The sequence below is a fragment of the Neopelma chrysocephalum genome, unplaced genomic scaffold (genome assembly GCF_003984885.1).
Source record: "Neopelma chrysocephalum unplaced genomic scaffold, ASM398488v2 Primary Assembly neopelma1_103b, whole genome shotgun sequence".
NCBI classification, from domain to species: Eukaryota; Metazoa; Chordata; class Aves; order Passeriformes; family Pipridae; genus Neopelma; species Neopelma chrysocephalum.
In genome coordinates this window covers 5,051,673-5,065,028 of record NW_020897767.1, presented here as the reverse complement: position 1 = coordinate 5,065,028, position 13,356 = coordinate 5,051,673, and the positions used below count along the sequence as shown (strand labels likewise).

Here is a 13,356-nt window from a genome sequence, read left to right as displayed (position 1 = left end):
TAGGAATACCTTACAAACCAAATTTCATGCTGACTAAGTAGACTGGCTGCTGCAGAGTACCTGGGTTTTTTAGCTATCAAGATGGAAAAGGTCTAGCTCTACAATCTAACAGAGCTGTGATCAGGCTACCTAGTTTGCAGTCAAATCAGAAATCAGAAGTTTAAAATCTCGATGAATTATATCCCACAACAGGTTGAGAAGTGTGTTTTGGAATTTGACTCCTACTCTCTACAAGTAGTTCCCTTTCTCATAAAAGAATGAAACCTTTCCTAAATTAGAGTATAATGAGTTTACCATACTAGTCCCACACTAAGGTGTGTATTTGATTACCAGCTAACAGAAAATTGCATTGAAGCAGTGCAGCACATAACAAACATTGCTGGAGATTTCACTTTGCCCAGCAGAAATTAAATAGAGCCAGTGCCTGAAGGCAGGTCCATACTACAATTAGATCAGTTCTGTTGCTGTTTTCTCCTTCTGTCTCTTTCCAAAGGTCTGACAAAATAACACTATTTATTTGTCAGTATGTTAAGTGGTATGTATACTTTTCGTGCATGTATGTGATGCTATAGAAAATAAATTAAATACACTGGCAAGCGATTATTAAAAAAAACAAAATGTATTTCCAAAGTTTGTGACTGCTTAGTTCTAAATAGGTATTTAGCTATTGAAGACTGCTTTCCAAGCAATATTGGATCAGAAATATTATTATGATAAATATAGATATTGTGATAATAGAGGAACAAAACCATAGTGAGTCACTTTCTATACTGGATTCTGGCTCACACAAACTATTACTGACAGAGGAAACAGTTCACAATTTTGTTACTGTGTGGACCTGCTCTCATGGCCTCCTTTTGGCAAAAGGACCTAGAAAATCACGTTTGTTAAAACAACAATGTAAGTATCACACAGGTCTGTTGGCTTTGGATCTGGCAGGATGGATGCACCAAGTGGAATTGCCTTCCTGACCTGATGGAGAGTTACAGCCCTCTGTGCATTGATGGGAATGTGTGCCAGGAATCCCATATCCTAGGTTGGGGCAGGAGGTGCATACAGCTCTGCTCTCTTTGTGTCTATGTGCTCAGAACATTTTGGGACTAATTATAAAATGGAGTTTGAAAACTCCTAAGATCCATCAACATTTCAGAGCTATGATATACCCATTGTGTTGTTGCTTGATACTGAACACATAACTCAGTAATTTCCAGTTAGTTTTCTGTAATTAATAAATCAATAACCTGATTTAGTCCTGATTTGGTTTAAACTACATGAACTAGCAGTTTACCCTTACAACAGTTTATTGTCACAAACTGCTCCTTTCACAACACCCTGTAGTTTACATAAGAGAAAAGCAAATGGAGTTTGCTGGGAAAGGCCTGTTTGTTCCCTTTCTTCTTCAAGAATCCAGTTGCCTACGCTAGCAAGAGGTGGAGGACATCAGAATGAAACAGCTGGTAGTGAGAACCAAATACCCACACTAGATGAATTTCAGGATTTCACTTCACCCTGTCTCCCTTCTGCTCTTGAGAGTTATTAGAGAGCATCCAAAGGGGGCAACAAAGATGGTGAAGGACCTTGAAGGGAAGCTGTGTGAGGAGTGGTTGAGGGCATTTGGTGTGTTCAGCCTGGAGAAGAGGAGACTGAGAGGAGACCTCATTGCAGTCACAACTTCCTCATGAGGGGAAGAGGAGGGGCAGGCACTGATCTCTTCTCTGTGGTGACCAGTGACAGGATCCAAGGAAGTGGCCTCAAGTTGAGTCAGAGGAGGTTTAGGTTGCATATTAGAAAGAGATTCTTGCCCCAGAGGGTGGTTGGGCACTGAACAGGCTCCCCAGGGCAGTGGGCACAGCACCAAGGCTGACAGAGCTCAAGGAGTGTGTGGATGATACTCTCATGCATATGGTGTGACTCTTGAGGATGTCCTGTGCAGAGCCAGGAGTTGGACTCTATGATCCTTGTGGGGCCCTTCCAACACAGCATATTCTGGGATTCTGTGATTTTTATACAACAAACAAATAAAACACTGTTTGCTACATTATATTTTGTTCCTAAAATGTTCCATTACATGTTCAACTCATGACGAATTTTACTAAATGCTAACATCGAGAATGCTTTTTCTTACAATCTTTGGTTGTCTACTCTCATCCTTCATGCACATACACTCTACAGGTGGTGTGTACAACAGAAACATCTAAAACATGTACCCAGCTATTTTCTGCTGTGGCTCTCATTTCTGGAGCACATCTAAGAGCAAATAACCAACACAGATTTTATGGCACAAAATCACTCATGTTTTGAGGGAACATTTGCTCTATATTTTCCATAAATATTATTTCTACAGATTCATATTTCTGAGTATGGTGTAGATATACTGTATAGATATTCACATAGTATAAGAAACCCTAAATTCATGTGAATAGTGATAATTAAACATTCATCTATGGTTTTAGTTGATATCATTTAACTGCAGTGATAATCATGACAGAGATGTTTTAATATTTAATAGAAAAAACACATAGAGACAAAGTTAAAAATATATATATAAAAGATATACATACTAAGCAAGAAATTCTAGAAAGTACATTTTTTTAATTCTGTTAAATGTTATTAACAATCAACTGTAAGACACTATAGGAAATAATTTGCCACTGTAGTTCCAGATCCAAGTAAATATTAAGTTCTATTAATTAATGCACAACTTAAAAGTTAAAATTAAAATAATTTTAAAAAGAAGAGCTTTCTTTTTCAATAGTGACTTAAAACAACAGACCCTGAAAAATGCCTTACAGTTAAAAGTCTGAAATTTTTGTATTTACTCTATTTTTTTTATACTTGCCACATTCCAGAGATTCATCTGATCCATCTCCACAGTCATCATCATGGTCACAAACAAACTGTTTGGGAATGCAGACTTTGTTATGGCACATGAAAGCATTCTCGTCACAAGTGTTATTAGGAGCTAAGGAAAATACAGTACATAAAAATAAATGAAATTGAGAACAATAAGATATACGGCCAATTTTCTTACACAGAGATGAAATGAGAAGTAGTTAGTTTGAGTGGATTCAATGGAAACAACTGTAGCTGTTTAGTCATACAAAAGCGCCACACAATTCAATAGGAGAAAAAGCTACTCATTACCACAGAGAGCTGGAGTAAGGATGGCTAAAATCTCCTGTAATCCAAAACAGAAAGGCTTCAGAAGTTGATGCTGTCTACAACTAGCCTAAGGTCTGCTTCTGAGGAAAAGAATATTTGGGAAGTAGAGATGTCCTTCCTATGTTACTCTGCTCCTGAACAAATGCTCTTTGAAGTCTGTAAACACTCAAAATATATAGAACATATTTCTATACCATTTTTATAAGTTAATTAAAAAAAAAACAACCTCAATGAAACTATTACTGAACTCCTAACAATTTTAATAGAAATGTATCTCAGGAGACTGGAAGTAATAGTTTGTAGGGCAGGAGTTGTCAAGACCTGAACAATTAGCCAGAATAAATTGAAGACAGTACTGCATCTCCCTTCTTGATGCACAACCTCCCTGACAGGAGCAGCAGCATTTTCTTCAGGAAGAGCAGTAAAACTGCATAGTCAATAATGTGCTAATTTTCATTAGGAAACATGCTGCATAATGTCTACAACGTGACACACATACTGATCTTCAGCTGGTGAGCCTCAGTATATATTAAGAGAGCCTGAAGATGTCAGGCTGATTAAAACATTAAAGGATTCTGGTATGTGTGCTCACATGTGGGCCATCAATCTTTAGCAGCAATCTTGGCAGTAAAAGGGTACAATACTACAGAAACAAACAGCATCTGGATATTATAAAGGCAAAAGGACCAAGGAAATAAATACATTTTTTGACATGCAAACATACCACAGCCTGCTGTGGACAGCTCATCACTTCCATTGGGACAGTCTCTCTCACCATCACAAAGCCAGTGCCGGGGAACACAGGCGTGGGAGCCCAGGCAGCTGAAGGTGTCTGCTGCACAGGTCACTGAGCCTGGAAAAACATGGTGTGGGAGTCTTAAACACAGAATCATGGAATATCCTGAGCTGGAATGTCCTAACTGAGGTTTTTATGGTAATAGCTAATGACTAATACAGGGGTTTAATTTAAAGTAAAACTCAGAGATGATTTTGTTCTGCACATTATGACAAACATACTGACTAAGACTTACAGCAAAATTTTGACAACCTCCTATTTCTTCCAATCTTTCCATTTATTCAGTCTCTTAATAATCTGCAAGGGAATTTAATTTCCCACACTTCATAAAAACTATCCAGCAGACTAACTTTTCAAACCAGTTTTGGTCTGTGTGTTTGACTGCATGTTTGGAGAGACTGAACAAAGGAACTAACTTTGTAAACCACATAATCCTTGAATCACCAGACTATTCCAGGAGGCTAAATACATTCAAAATTTTCATGAGTCAGTCCCACATAGAAGAGAACAATGTGGACCAAACACAAAAGTAGTGGGAGTAAAAAATATCTGACAGTTCTAATTCAAATAACTCTACATATTTTTTACTTGACTTTTTTTTTTTAATGGGCTATTCTCCTGATAATATTATATCCTAGGGTTAATTTTACTGTGTGTGGAAGTAAATTTTTGCACAATCACTTAATGTATTCTCTTAGATAAGCTAAATATGTTTCATTAAAAAATCAACAGTGCATTTTCTACTAATTTTAATTAAAAATTAGTAAAATATTAAAATATTAGAAAATAATTTTCCTGTCCTATTTATTCAAAAGTGGCAACTTTTGGTTACTTATACCCATTGGCCATTTTTTGATACTTCTGGAATTAAACTTCATGTTAAATAAATACTGATTTTAAAAAAAATCTGAAGTCATGATCTCTCTTATCTTCTTGTAGTTCAAGTCCATCTCCTGTTCCTAAGGAGAAATACAGCCTTAACTCTCCCCTCTTCATAACTGGTGCAGATCTTCCCCTCTTTGAGAGATGGTCTACAATTTTATTGGTGAGTTTTCTTCTAACAAGAGATCTACAATGCGTTACAAGTCAAGATATCAAAAGTAGTTAATTCTGAACAACCTTAAAAGAAAAAAAATAAGTAATCTTGTAGTGACACTTTGCAATTTGCTGGCCTTTGTTTTCATCGCCATTTTTCTATTCCTACTAAGCTTCAGGTCCTCATGTCTCTTAGGGTTTCACACTGTTCTATATTATTCTCAGATGAGGTGCTTGTCTCCTCAGTAGGACCTGAATACCATGGAAAGTGTATTGTAGATGGATGTCAGCTTGAAGTTAGTGTACTAATTAATTCACATTTTGCCATATAAAATCAGTATAAGTTCCACCTCCATTCTTTTCATTTGATCACATTTCTACATCTGTTTGATTAGGCCACCACAAATCTGAACATAAGCTGAAGTGATTTCTTCTCTGTCTAATTAACACTTTCAGCACTGTGGTACCACACATGAAATATGGAATAAAATACTCAGTGTTGAATGAAATTTAAATAAGAGAATTTCTGAAAAGGAACAAATATTTAAAAGTTAAATCTTAAAATACAGCAGCTAACAATGGAACCAATGTATAAATATTATTAAATTGTGAGAGTATGACTTGACACAATGTGATTTTCTTTTGAGAAGAATTCACTAACACTTTTCCAGTCCATCGAGCCCCAGAATGAAAACAAAATTTTCAAATCCTTATGCACCTTGAAGGCTTTGGGAGTTTGAGAGGAATATTATGTAATAATGCTTATGACTGTATATACAAAAAATTAAAGGGAATAGGAGAAAGAGCTGGAGGAAAAAACACGCACATCTTTAGTCTTTAAGCACCTACCACTGAAATGTGAAACTCAAAAAGAGGTTTTACCTCAAGGGTGGGAATTGGAGAAAAGTTTTGTTGTCCTTTTGCCCACACTGGTGTGCTATTCATATCTTTACTGACAGAGCACACAAATCATACAGTCCCCATAAAAAGTACTCCATCAGCTAATTGAAGGGGGCCAAGGGAGGAGATCCTCTCATACTCTATCCTTAAAGCAAACACTCTTTGGAGATGCTGTTCTTGTCCTCTTTCCACCATCTTCTTGAAACACATCATCTCTTTCATTATGCATGACCTGACACAATGCAGAACTAAAATTATCCTACTTACCACAAATAGCATCACTTTCATCTAAACCATCTCCACAGTCATCCTCACCATCACACAGCCACTGCTTAGAGATGCATTTGTTTGCAGAGCAAGCAAATTGATTCCACGAGCAGGACGAATCTAGGAATGACACAACATCACTGCATTCCCTGCATTTTCTAGCACAGTTTAGGAATTTTCATACTGCTCCCTTCTGTCCCCCCAGTTTCCCAGGTATTAAAAACACAGTACAATCCTAATCTTGCTGTTCAGCGTGTCACCGGTTTGTCTCAGAGTTTGCATCACCAAAACATTTATAAAAGTAAATAAACAGTGAAACATTCAAACACATTCTAATATTTTCCAACATTTTGCTAGTGGGATGAGGGCAAACACTTTAAAAGCTAAGTCTAGTTTGTGTATTTAACATAAATACTAGAACTACAGTGAACTGCTTTATTTGGGTAGTAGGGCAGAGAGGACACTATCCAAATTTTTCAACACAGACTTCATCCTGCTATTTCAGTATTTATCTCCATCTTTAAGAGATTTTATGTTATTTTCTCTCATGAGAAAACTGTTGTGTGTTTGCATTCTGTTGGCCCATTTACACTTTTCTATACATTTAAAATAACATTTTTCTGTCTTTAGAATCAGACTGCACAGCTCTTATAAATCAATGCTGTTCTTGTGACATTTTCTGAAAAATTTGGATCGTGCACATTTCTCAAACTTCTTTAAGGATTTTTTTTTTCTTTTAACTGATGACAAAAAATTTTAATGTTAAGAGTAAAAAGGATTTTAGGTAATGCAATCAGAATTTACAATAAAAAAAAATAAGTAATTCAATCTGAGTTTACAAGTAGACTATTGTAACAAGTACCTCAAAATGGGTAAGAGTGACCAGCAGGGAAAGCAGAATTGACTTAATCCCCTTCCCTCTCACCCACAAAAAATCAGCTAATACATTTTACAATATTGTATACAAATATGTATGTGTAATAAAACCTGGAAATGTAAACACCAAGTTACACTTGATAAATGTGGTCAACACAAAACTTTCTGATTGTCACAGTGCACAGCACATCCTAATTTTGAAGTTATAAGATGTATATATACAATGTAAACTGCAAACTAAATATGGAAGCATGTTAATGGGAACTGGGCCATGAGGAGAGTAAAGTATAATGTTTGGTCATGTCAAGAAGTAAAGCAAAAAATAAAAAAAAAATTAAAAAATTCAGGTTTTATTTAAATAGGGAATAGGAAAATTTCATACTGCTTTTTCCTTTTCTGCTACAATTTCATTACAGAAATAATCTGTTCAGTTAATCCATACAAATTGAAGATAAAAGATCAGTTCTTATCATCAGTGAAACCAACCTGCATTGCTCCTCAATTAGGCAGAATTTAAGAATCTGAAAAATCTGAGACACAACAGACCCTTAACCCAGTTCACAGCTCATGCTTTATTTTATTCACATTACTTTTGTTGTTACTTTAAACAATTATACCTGTATGGCCTCTGATGCAAAGGAATGCCCACTTTTATGTTTGGCTATTTCCTGTTGGGGTCTAGATACTGATTCAAACTGGTTATATCTAAAACTGTTCCAGACTTGTCCAAAATAGAAAAGAAGGAAATTTTTTGAAGTAAAACTCCTTCAAAATTAGGAGTTTTGAATTAATGGAATTGTTAAATATTAAAGTAATAGAAAAATCTGTATATAAACATATCCTTAAGAAAAAGAAATTAAAAGGCTTTCATTCTGGCATGAGATGGAATTTAAGGTATTGGTAACATGAAGTATTAGAGCTGAATCTAAAAATATATAAAGATATTCCTATATAGGTCTATAATAAATCTCTGAGATATAAATGCACACTTGTTTGTTTTCAAAGTGAATTAGTGATTACAGAAATACAAGAAAGATAAAATGCTCACCACAGTGCAATTCATCTACTCCGTCCTCACAGTCTTTCTGCCCATCACAAAGCCAGGTGGTCAGAATACATCTTCCACTAGGACAACCAAAATAATTTTCTTCACATGTGGGTTTGTTTTGAACTGTGATAAAATAAAGAATGTAATGTAAAATGGTCTCTACTTGTATGATTAGGAGCCTAATACATTTCTGTCAAATTTCTGAATACTAATGGACAAAGTGTTTATGTCTAAAAATGAAAAAAATACTGTTTATATAATTTGTGTTCACAGAAATTAAAAAAAAAATAGTGACAGCTAAGTAGTTTAGGGAGCTGAAATACTTCATTTTTTTTCTAGAGAAGAATCAGAGCACAGCTTCAAACTAAATCAAAAGGCCTATAGAGGCAAGGAGTTCAGTTTACAGGTTTTGAGGTCAGACAGGTCAACATTGTTTCATGTTTTACACCAGCTGACAGAATTACCTTTCTGATCTAGCTACCATAATTTACAAGAGAACCTAATGGGGGCAGTATTTTTATCACTGGATAAGCTACAAATCTGATTCATGTGCTGACTAACAGGAGCTACACCAGTGACGTTGGAGCCAGAGATTTAGACTTTGTCAGAAATTCAAAAGTTGTTGTCTTTGTTGTTTGTAGTGTGTGAAAGTAATTTAAAATTTTACTTTTATGAATGCTTAGAAAACAGGTGTGAGGAAAGAAAACATGCTATATATTTATTTCCATTATTTAAGCACAAATATTAATCTAATAATAGGTTATTTTCAAAATCTTAGGCAAGGTCCTGGGAAAACCCAGGAGATAGAGTTCTGAGCACTGGAGACCACTGAAACTCTGCCATGGTTTATATTATTCCCTCAGTGTACTGAGGTAATCAGCACTGGGTTGGTTTTCAGCCTCCTTTCTTTTAGAAAGAAAGACAAAGTTATCATATTTATGGCTTCTACAGCTGTATGAGTAGCGAAAAAAGAACAAAGAAAGAAGTGGGGCGTCTATGTTGATTAGGCAGATAATAAAGATTGTCTAAGTATAGCTACTCCTACATGAGTATTTTTGCTGTAATTTTCTGTAAGAACAATGACACTGAACAAAACTGCTAATGGGAGTTATAATATTCATAATAGAAACAACACTCAAAAATTTAATGTGCCAAAGTCGGTCAGTTTTGAATGAAATGGCAAAGGAAATCACGTGTAGGTTGAATGTGAATGGTGCTGCTCCCAAGTAAAGGGAGGGATGATGCAGGCAATTAGTCACACACTAAAATGATGGAACATTTTGGCACACATTTGAAAGACAGAAAAAAAGTGATACAAATAAATGGACGATGGAATAAAATGCACATTAGTGTACTTATGCAACATTAGTTTACTGGAGCTGTAGCACACTGCCCTCAAAATCCTCTTTGGTATGGAAAAAAAGCTTTCTTTTTGTGGAAATACAGTAAATATAAGCTATTCTGAGCTCAATGAAGTGTTATATACAATAATTCTACAGAACTAAGAGAATGTAGAGAATATGAAGATTAGAATGGAAACTATAATTTTAATATGAATCTCATAGAAAGGAGGAATGTTTTTAATGTCAGGTTGACTGACAGTAGTGCTGAAGTTCTAGATTTCTCTGGATCCTGGTAATATTTTCATCATTAAATTTGGCACAACATATGGGAATTCTAATAGAAACTTCTGGTGGCACAGTGTGATTATCACACAGAAAACCAGAATATTAAATGGAAATATTCAGATTATGTTCATTTCTAGGCAAAAACTGGAGAGTATTTACCAACATAAAATTAAAAGTTGTATTTCTACAAATTAATAAAATTTATTATTTAGTAAATATTATTAATAAATACTAATTCTTAGAAGAAAGAGAGTTACAGGTCACAGGAGGACAATTATACTCTAGCATAAGCCAATTATGAAAACCAATAGAAACAAAAAATTACATTGTATTTGCACTGATACAAGGCAAAAGTAAGATTTCATTTGCTATACAGGATACTGGTCTAGTATATTCAAGAGAGAGGCAGGTTGAGATGACCAAAATATTCTTATGTTGAAAGCAGGAATTTTAAAATATCCTGGCTTATTTGCCATGGCAAGTAAAGAGTAAGGATATTACTGAAGGACTGCAAGATCAGGTGTAAAGTGGAATACAGGTAGATTAGAGATTAAAAGACTGAACGTGGTTCTGGAAGACAAAAGTAACAGGAATACTATAAGCAAAAAGCACTATCAATTTTTTGGTTTATATATATATATATATAGATAAGCTTGAGGTGCAGGAAAGGAGATACAGGCTTGATGTTCCCAGAGTTTCTTTATTAGTGCACTCTATTCAGTTTGATGAGAATTTCCTAGGATGGACCTAATCCTACAAACAGGATACAATAAACCTCTATTGATTAAAGTATTCTCATTCTAAATATAGTTTATCACTTCTTTATTTATAGATATGTTTAGACTTTGGACTTAATATTCTCCAACTCAAATGAGGGGTTCTGGATAAAAACAGAGCAAACACATAAATGCCATCCTTCATTAGGTAAGAATTTAATATTGTGAATAATTCATTGGATAACATTAAATAAACAGCAATAACCCTAGCCCTGTGTCTGGGACTCAAGTGTGTCATGATCCCCTTTTACTGGCTGAAGAACAGAACAATCACAAAAGCAATAACCCTGGATTCTACCCTGGCAGCCTATCCCAGGGACCTCAACCAAATAAAAGGGAAAGTAAAAAATAGCCAGGAAGAAAAGAAATGTCACTCACTGAAGCAGTAGCTAATAAAAGTTCCTGAGTAATTATGCTGATGCTTGATGAGCATGACATTTTAATGACTCATGTTTTACTTAAATAAAAAATGATAAATGACAGACCTGACCTGGAGGAAATAAAAAGCTAGATATTGCAGTTTTCTGAAGAAAACTGCAGTATTAATTTGTAATAATTTGCATAATCTGATGAAATACAAAATAAAGGTGAATAAACTGCATTCAGTATTATATTATTATCCATATTAAATAAATCAGTATTGACTGAATAAACGTTTTGCAACATAATTAGAAACACTGCCCTCCCCATAATAAGATTAAAAAAATAAAATTAATGTTCTATTTATTTTTTTACAGTTACCTGGGCATTTTAGTTCATCTGTATAATCTCCACAGTCATTAGATCCATCACATATCCACTCTGGCAGTATACAAAGGGAAGTTGAATTACAGCTAATAAATCCTGAAGATTTTATTCCAAGTTTATAGAAGTAAGCACAGTTTGTATTATCTGGAAAGAGACATCAAATTAGTGCATCACACCTATCACAGACTGAGAGCCTTATAGTTTAATTTTCAGGTTTATCTTGAGCTTGCACAGACCATGCAGGTGTTGGTCTCCCAACCAGTAATGACTATGAATTAACTGCCACATAACAAGGAATAATCATGGAGCAGATGCTCCAGCGAAGCACAAACACAAACTTACTGCAGTTCTTTTCATCTGAAGCATCTGCACAATCAATGATCTGGTTGCACTGCGCTGATTTTCCAATGCAAGTCCCATCTGCACAACGGAATTCTGTCGAAGCACACGTTGAATCTATAACACATGGTCATAAAAGATGTAAATTTGTGTACTAAACAGACTCTTTAAGATGCATATGTGTTATGTTTAAACATTTTCTACCTTTTAGAATGAGGCATTCACATTCCACAGCTAAAATATCAGTAGACATATGCTTTTGAGTTTATAGGAACATCGTAAGTTTCTAATTTTTCAATTTATGTTTTAGCCTAAAAGTATGTCTGTATAATTCAACTCAATTTGAGATAATCACTGTGTAAGGAAGGAAGAAGCATTTTCAGGACCGTCTATGAATCTCTCAGGTTTCTTTCCTGTAGCACCAGGTTCATTTTTTCCCCTGCATGCTTTTCTCCCTACCCATATTTAACTAAATGATTAAAAACCATTCAGTGTTTTCAAAAAAATGCTAGTTACTACAGCTATTTAGCTTTTTAGCTATATATTGTGGGATAATATCCCCTCCAGTCTTCCTGAATTGTAACTAAGGATTTGTGTTGTCTGTTAGCTAGTCTTTATTCACTGGCTGGTGCACAAACATAAATATTCATGTTTTAAGACACTAAACAAAAAAAATTCTGATACAAAAGGGAGAACAATTCTAGTAAGCTTTGCAAAGGACACAGACATTACCATGCATCTGACAAGCAAAGAAACAGAACACTTGCTACTTCAAAGAAAAAGCAGACTCAGAGAAGAAAACATCCATCTTTCAACCCTTCTGTCTGTAGTAAAGATACTCTCATTTATTACTTTACAGAAGAAGCAGCACCTGTATTCTATATTTTATATATCTGTAATATAAAATGTTACATATAATATATATGCATATTTATATTTTATTTTATAGCCATAGTCCTAGAGGACTGTAGGTGTAAACCAAAATCAGCCCTTATATCAATCCCAAAACATGATTAAATTACACGTATTTTCTAGCTACTCCTGTTTACATACTGAATACTTATAAAGCAATATTCCAAAATCACCTTGGAAATAACTGCCATTTACCTTTACAGTCAAATTCATCAGAGTTGTCACCACAGTCATTTACACCATCACACACTTTATTACTTGAAATGCAGCGACGATTAGAACATGGCTTGAAACCCTTCCGACAGCCTCTATTTTCTGGAAAGTTAAGCACATATTTTCATTTAGACACTTTATGTCTAATACAAACATGAAAACCAAACAAACATTCCAGAAAAAAAAATTTAATTGATAAAGCATTTGAAGCAACAGGAAAAACTTCAGAAATTATTCTTTTATTTTCCAGCAGAAAAACATGGACTGATAAACAAATAAAGAATAATGAATGAAAGCACGATGAGAAAGAATGAATGACCCAAAAAAAATTAAAAAGGAAAGCCTAATTTTCCCGTTTTCACTATCTTGTGGTATAAAAAGACCACATGCCTTAAATGCATTTGTTTTGACAATGTTTGCATATGGCATCAATAATTCCATCATGTGAAATGAGTTACACACCAAATTTGCCCTGAACCAAATTAGGAAAAAATGGAGAGTAAAATAACAACAAATATTAGCAGAGAAGTTTCTGGATTTCTGAACCCAAATACTTCCAGCATTCTGCTCAAGAACCCTACTGAAGAATGTACAAATTTTACACATATTGATATGTTTGAAAATTCAGGGTTGATTTACTAAAGCCCTAATCATTGT

At 34.7% G+C, this 13,356-nt stretch overlaps 1 protein-coding gene across 7 annotated transcripts in view; it reads right to left on the bottom strand.

Annotated features, from left to right (window-relative positions):
- Nucleotides 1-13,356, bottom strand: part of LRP1B (LDL receptor related protein 1B) — a 677,950-nt gene that overhangs the window by 113,798 nt on the left and 550,796 nt on the right. For all 7 annotated transcript variants that reach the window (XM_027695895.1, XM_027695888.1, XM_027695892.1 and 4 more), the window contains 7 exons: nt 12,682-12,801; nt 11,578-11,691; nt 11,230-11,379; nt 8,085-8,207; nt 6,161-6,280; nt 3,887-4,015; nt 2,840-2,962 (listed from right to left, as the gene is read on the bottom strand). In XM_027695895.1, the coding sequence (XP_027551696.1) occupies nt 2,840-2,962; nt 3,887-4,015; nt 6,161-6,280; nt 8,085-8,207; nt 11,230-11,379; nt 11,578-11,691; nt 12,682-12,801 (879 nt within the window). The remainder of the gene's footprint in view (nt 1-2,839; nt 2,963-3,886; nt 4,016-6,160; nt 6,281-8,084; nt 8,208-11,229; nt 11,380-11,577; nt 11,692-12,681; nt 12,802-13,356) is intronic.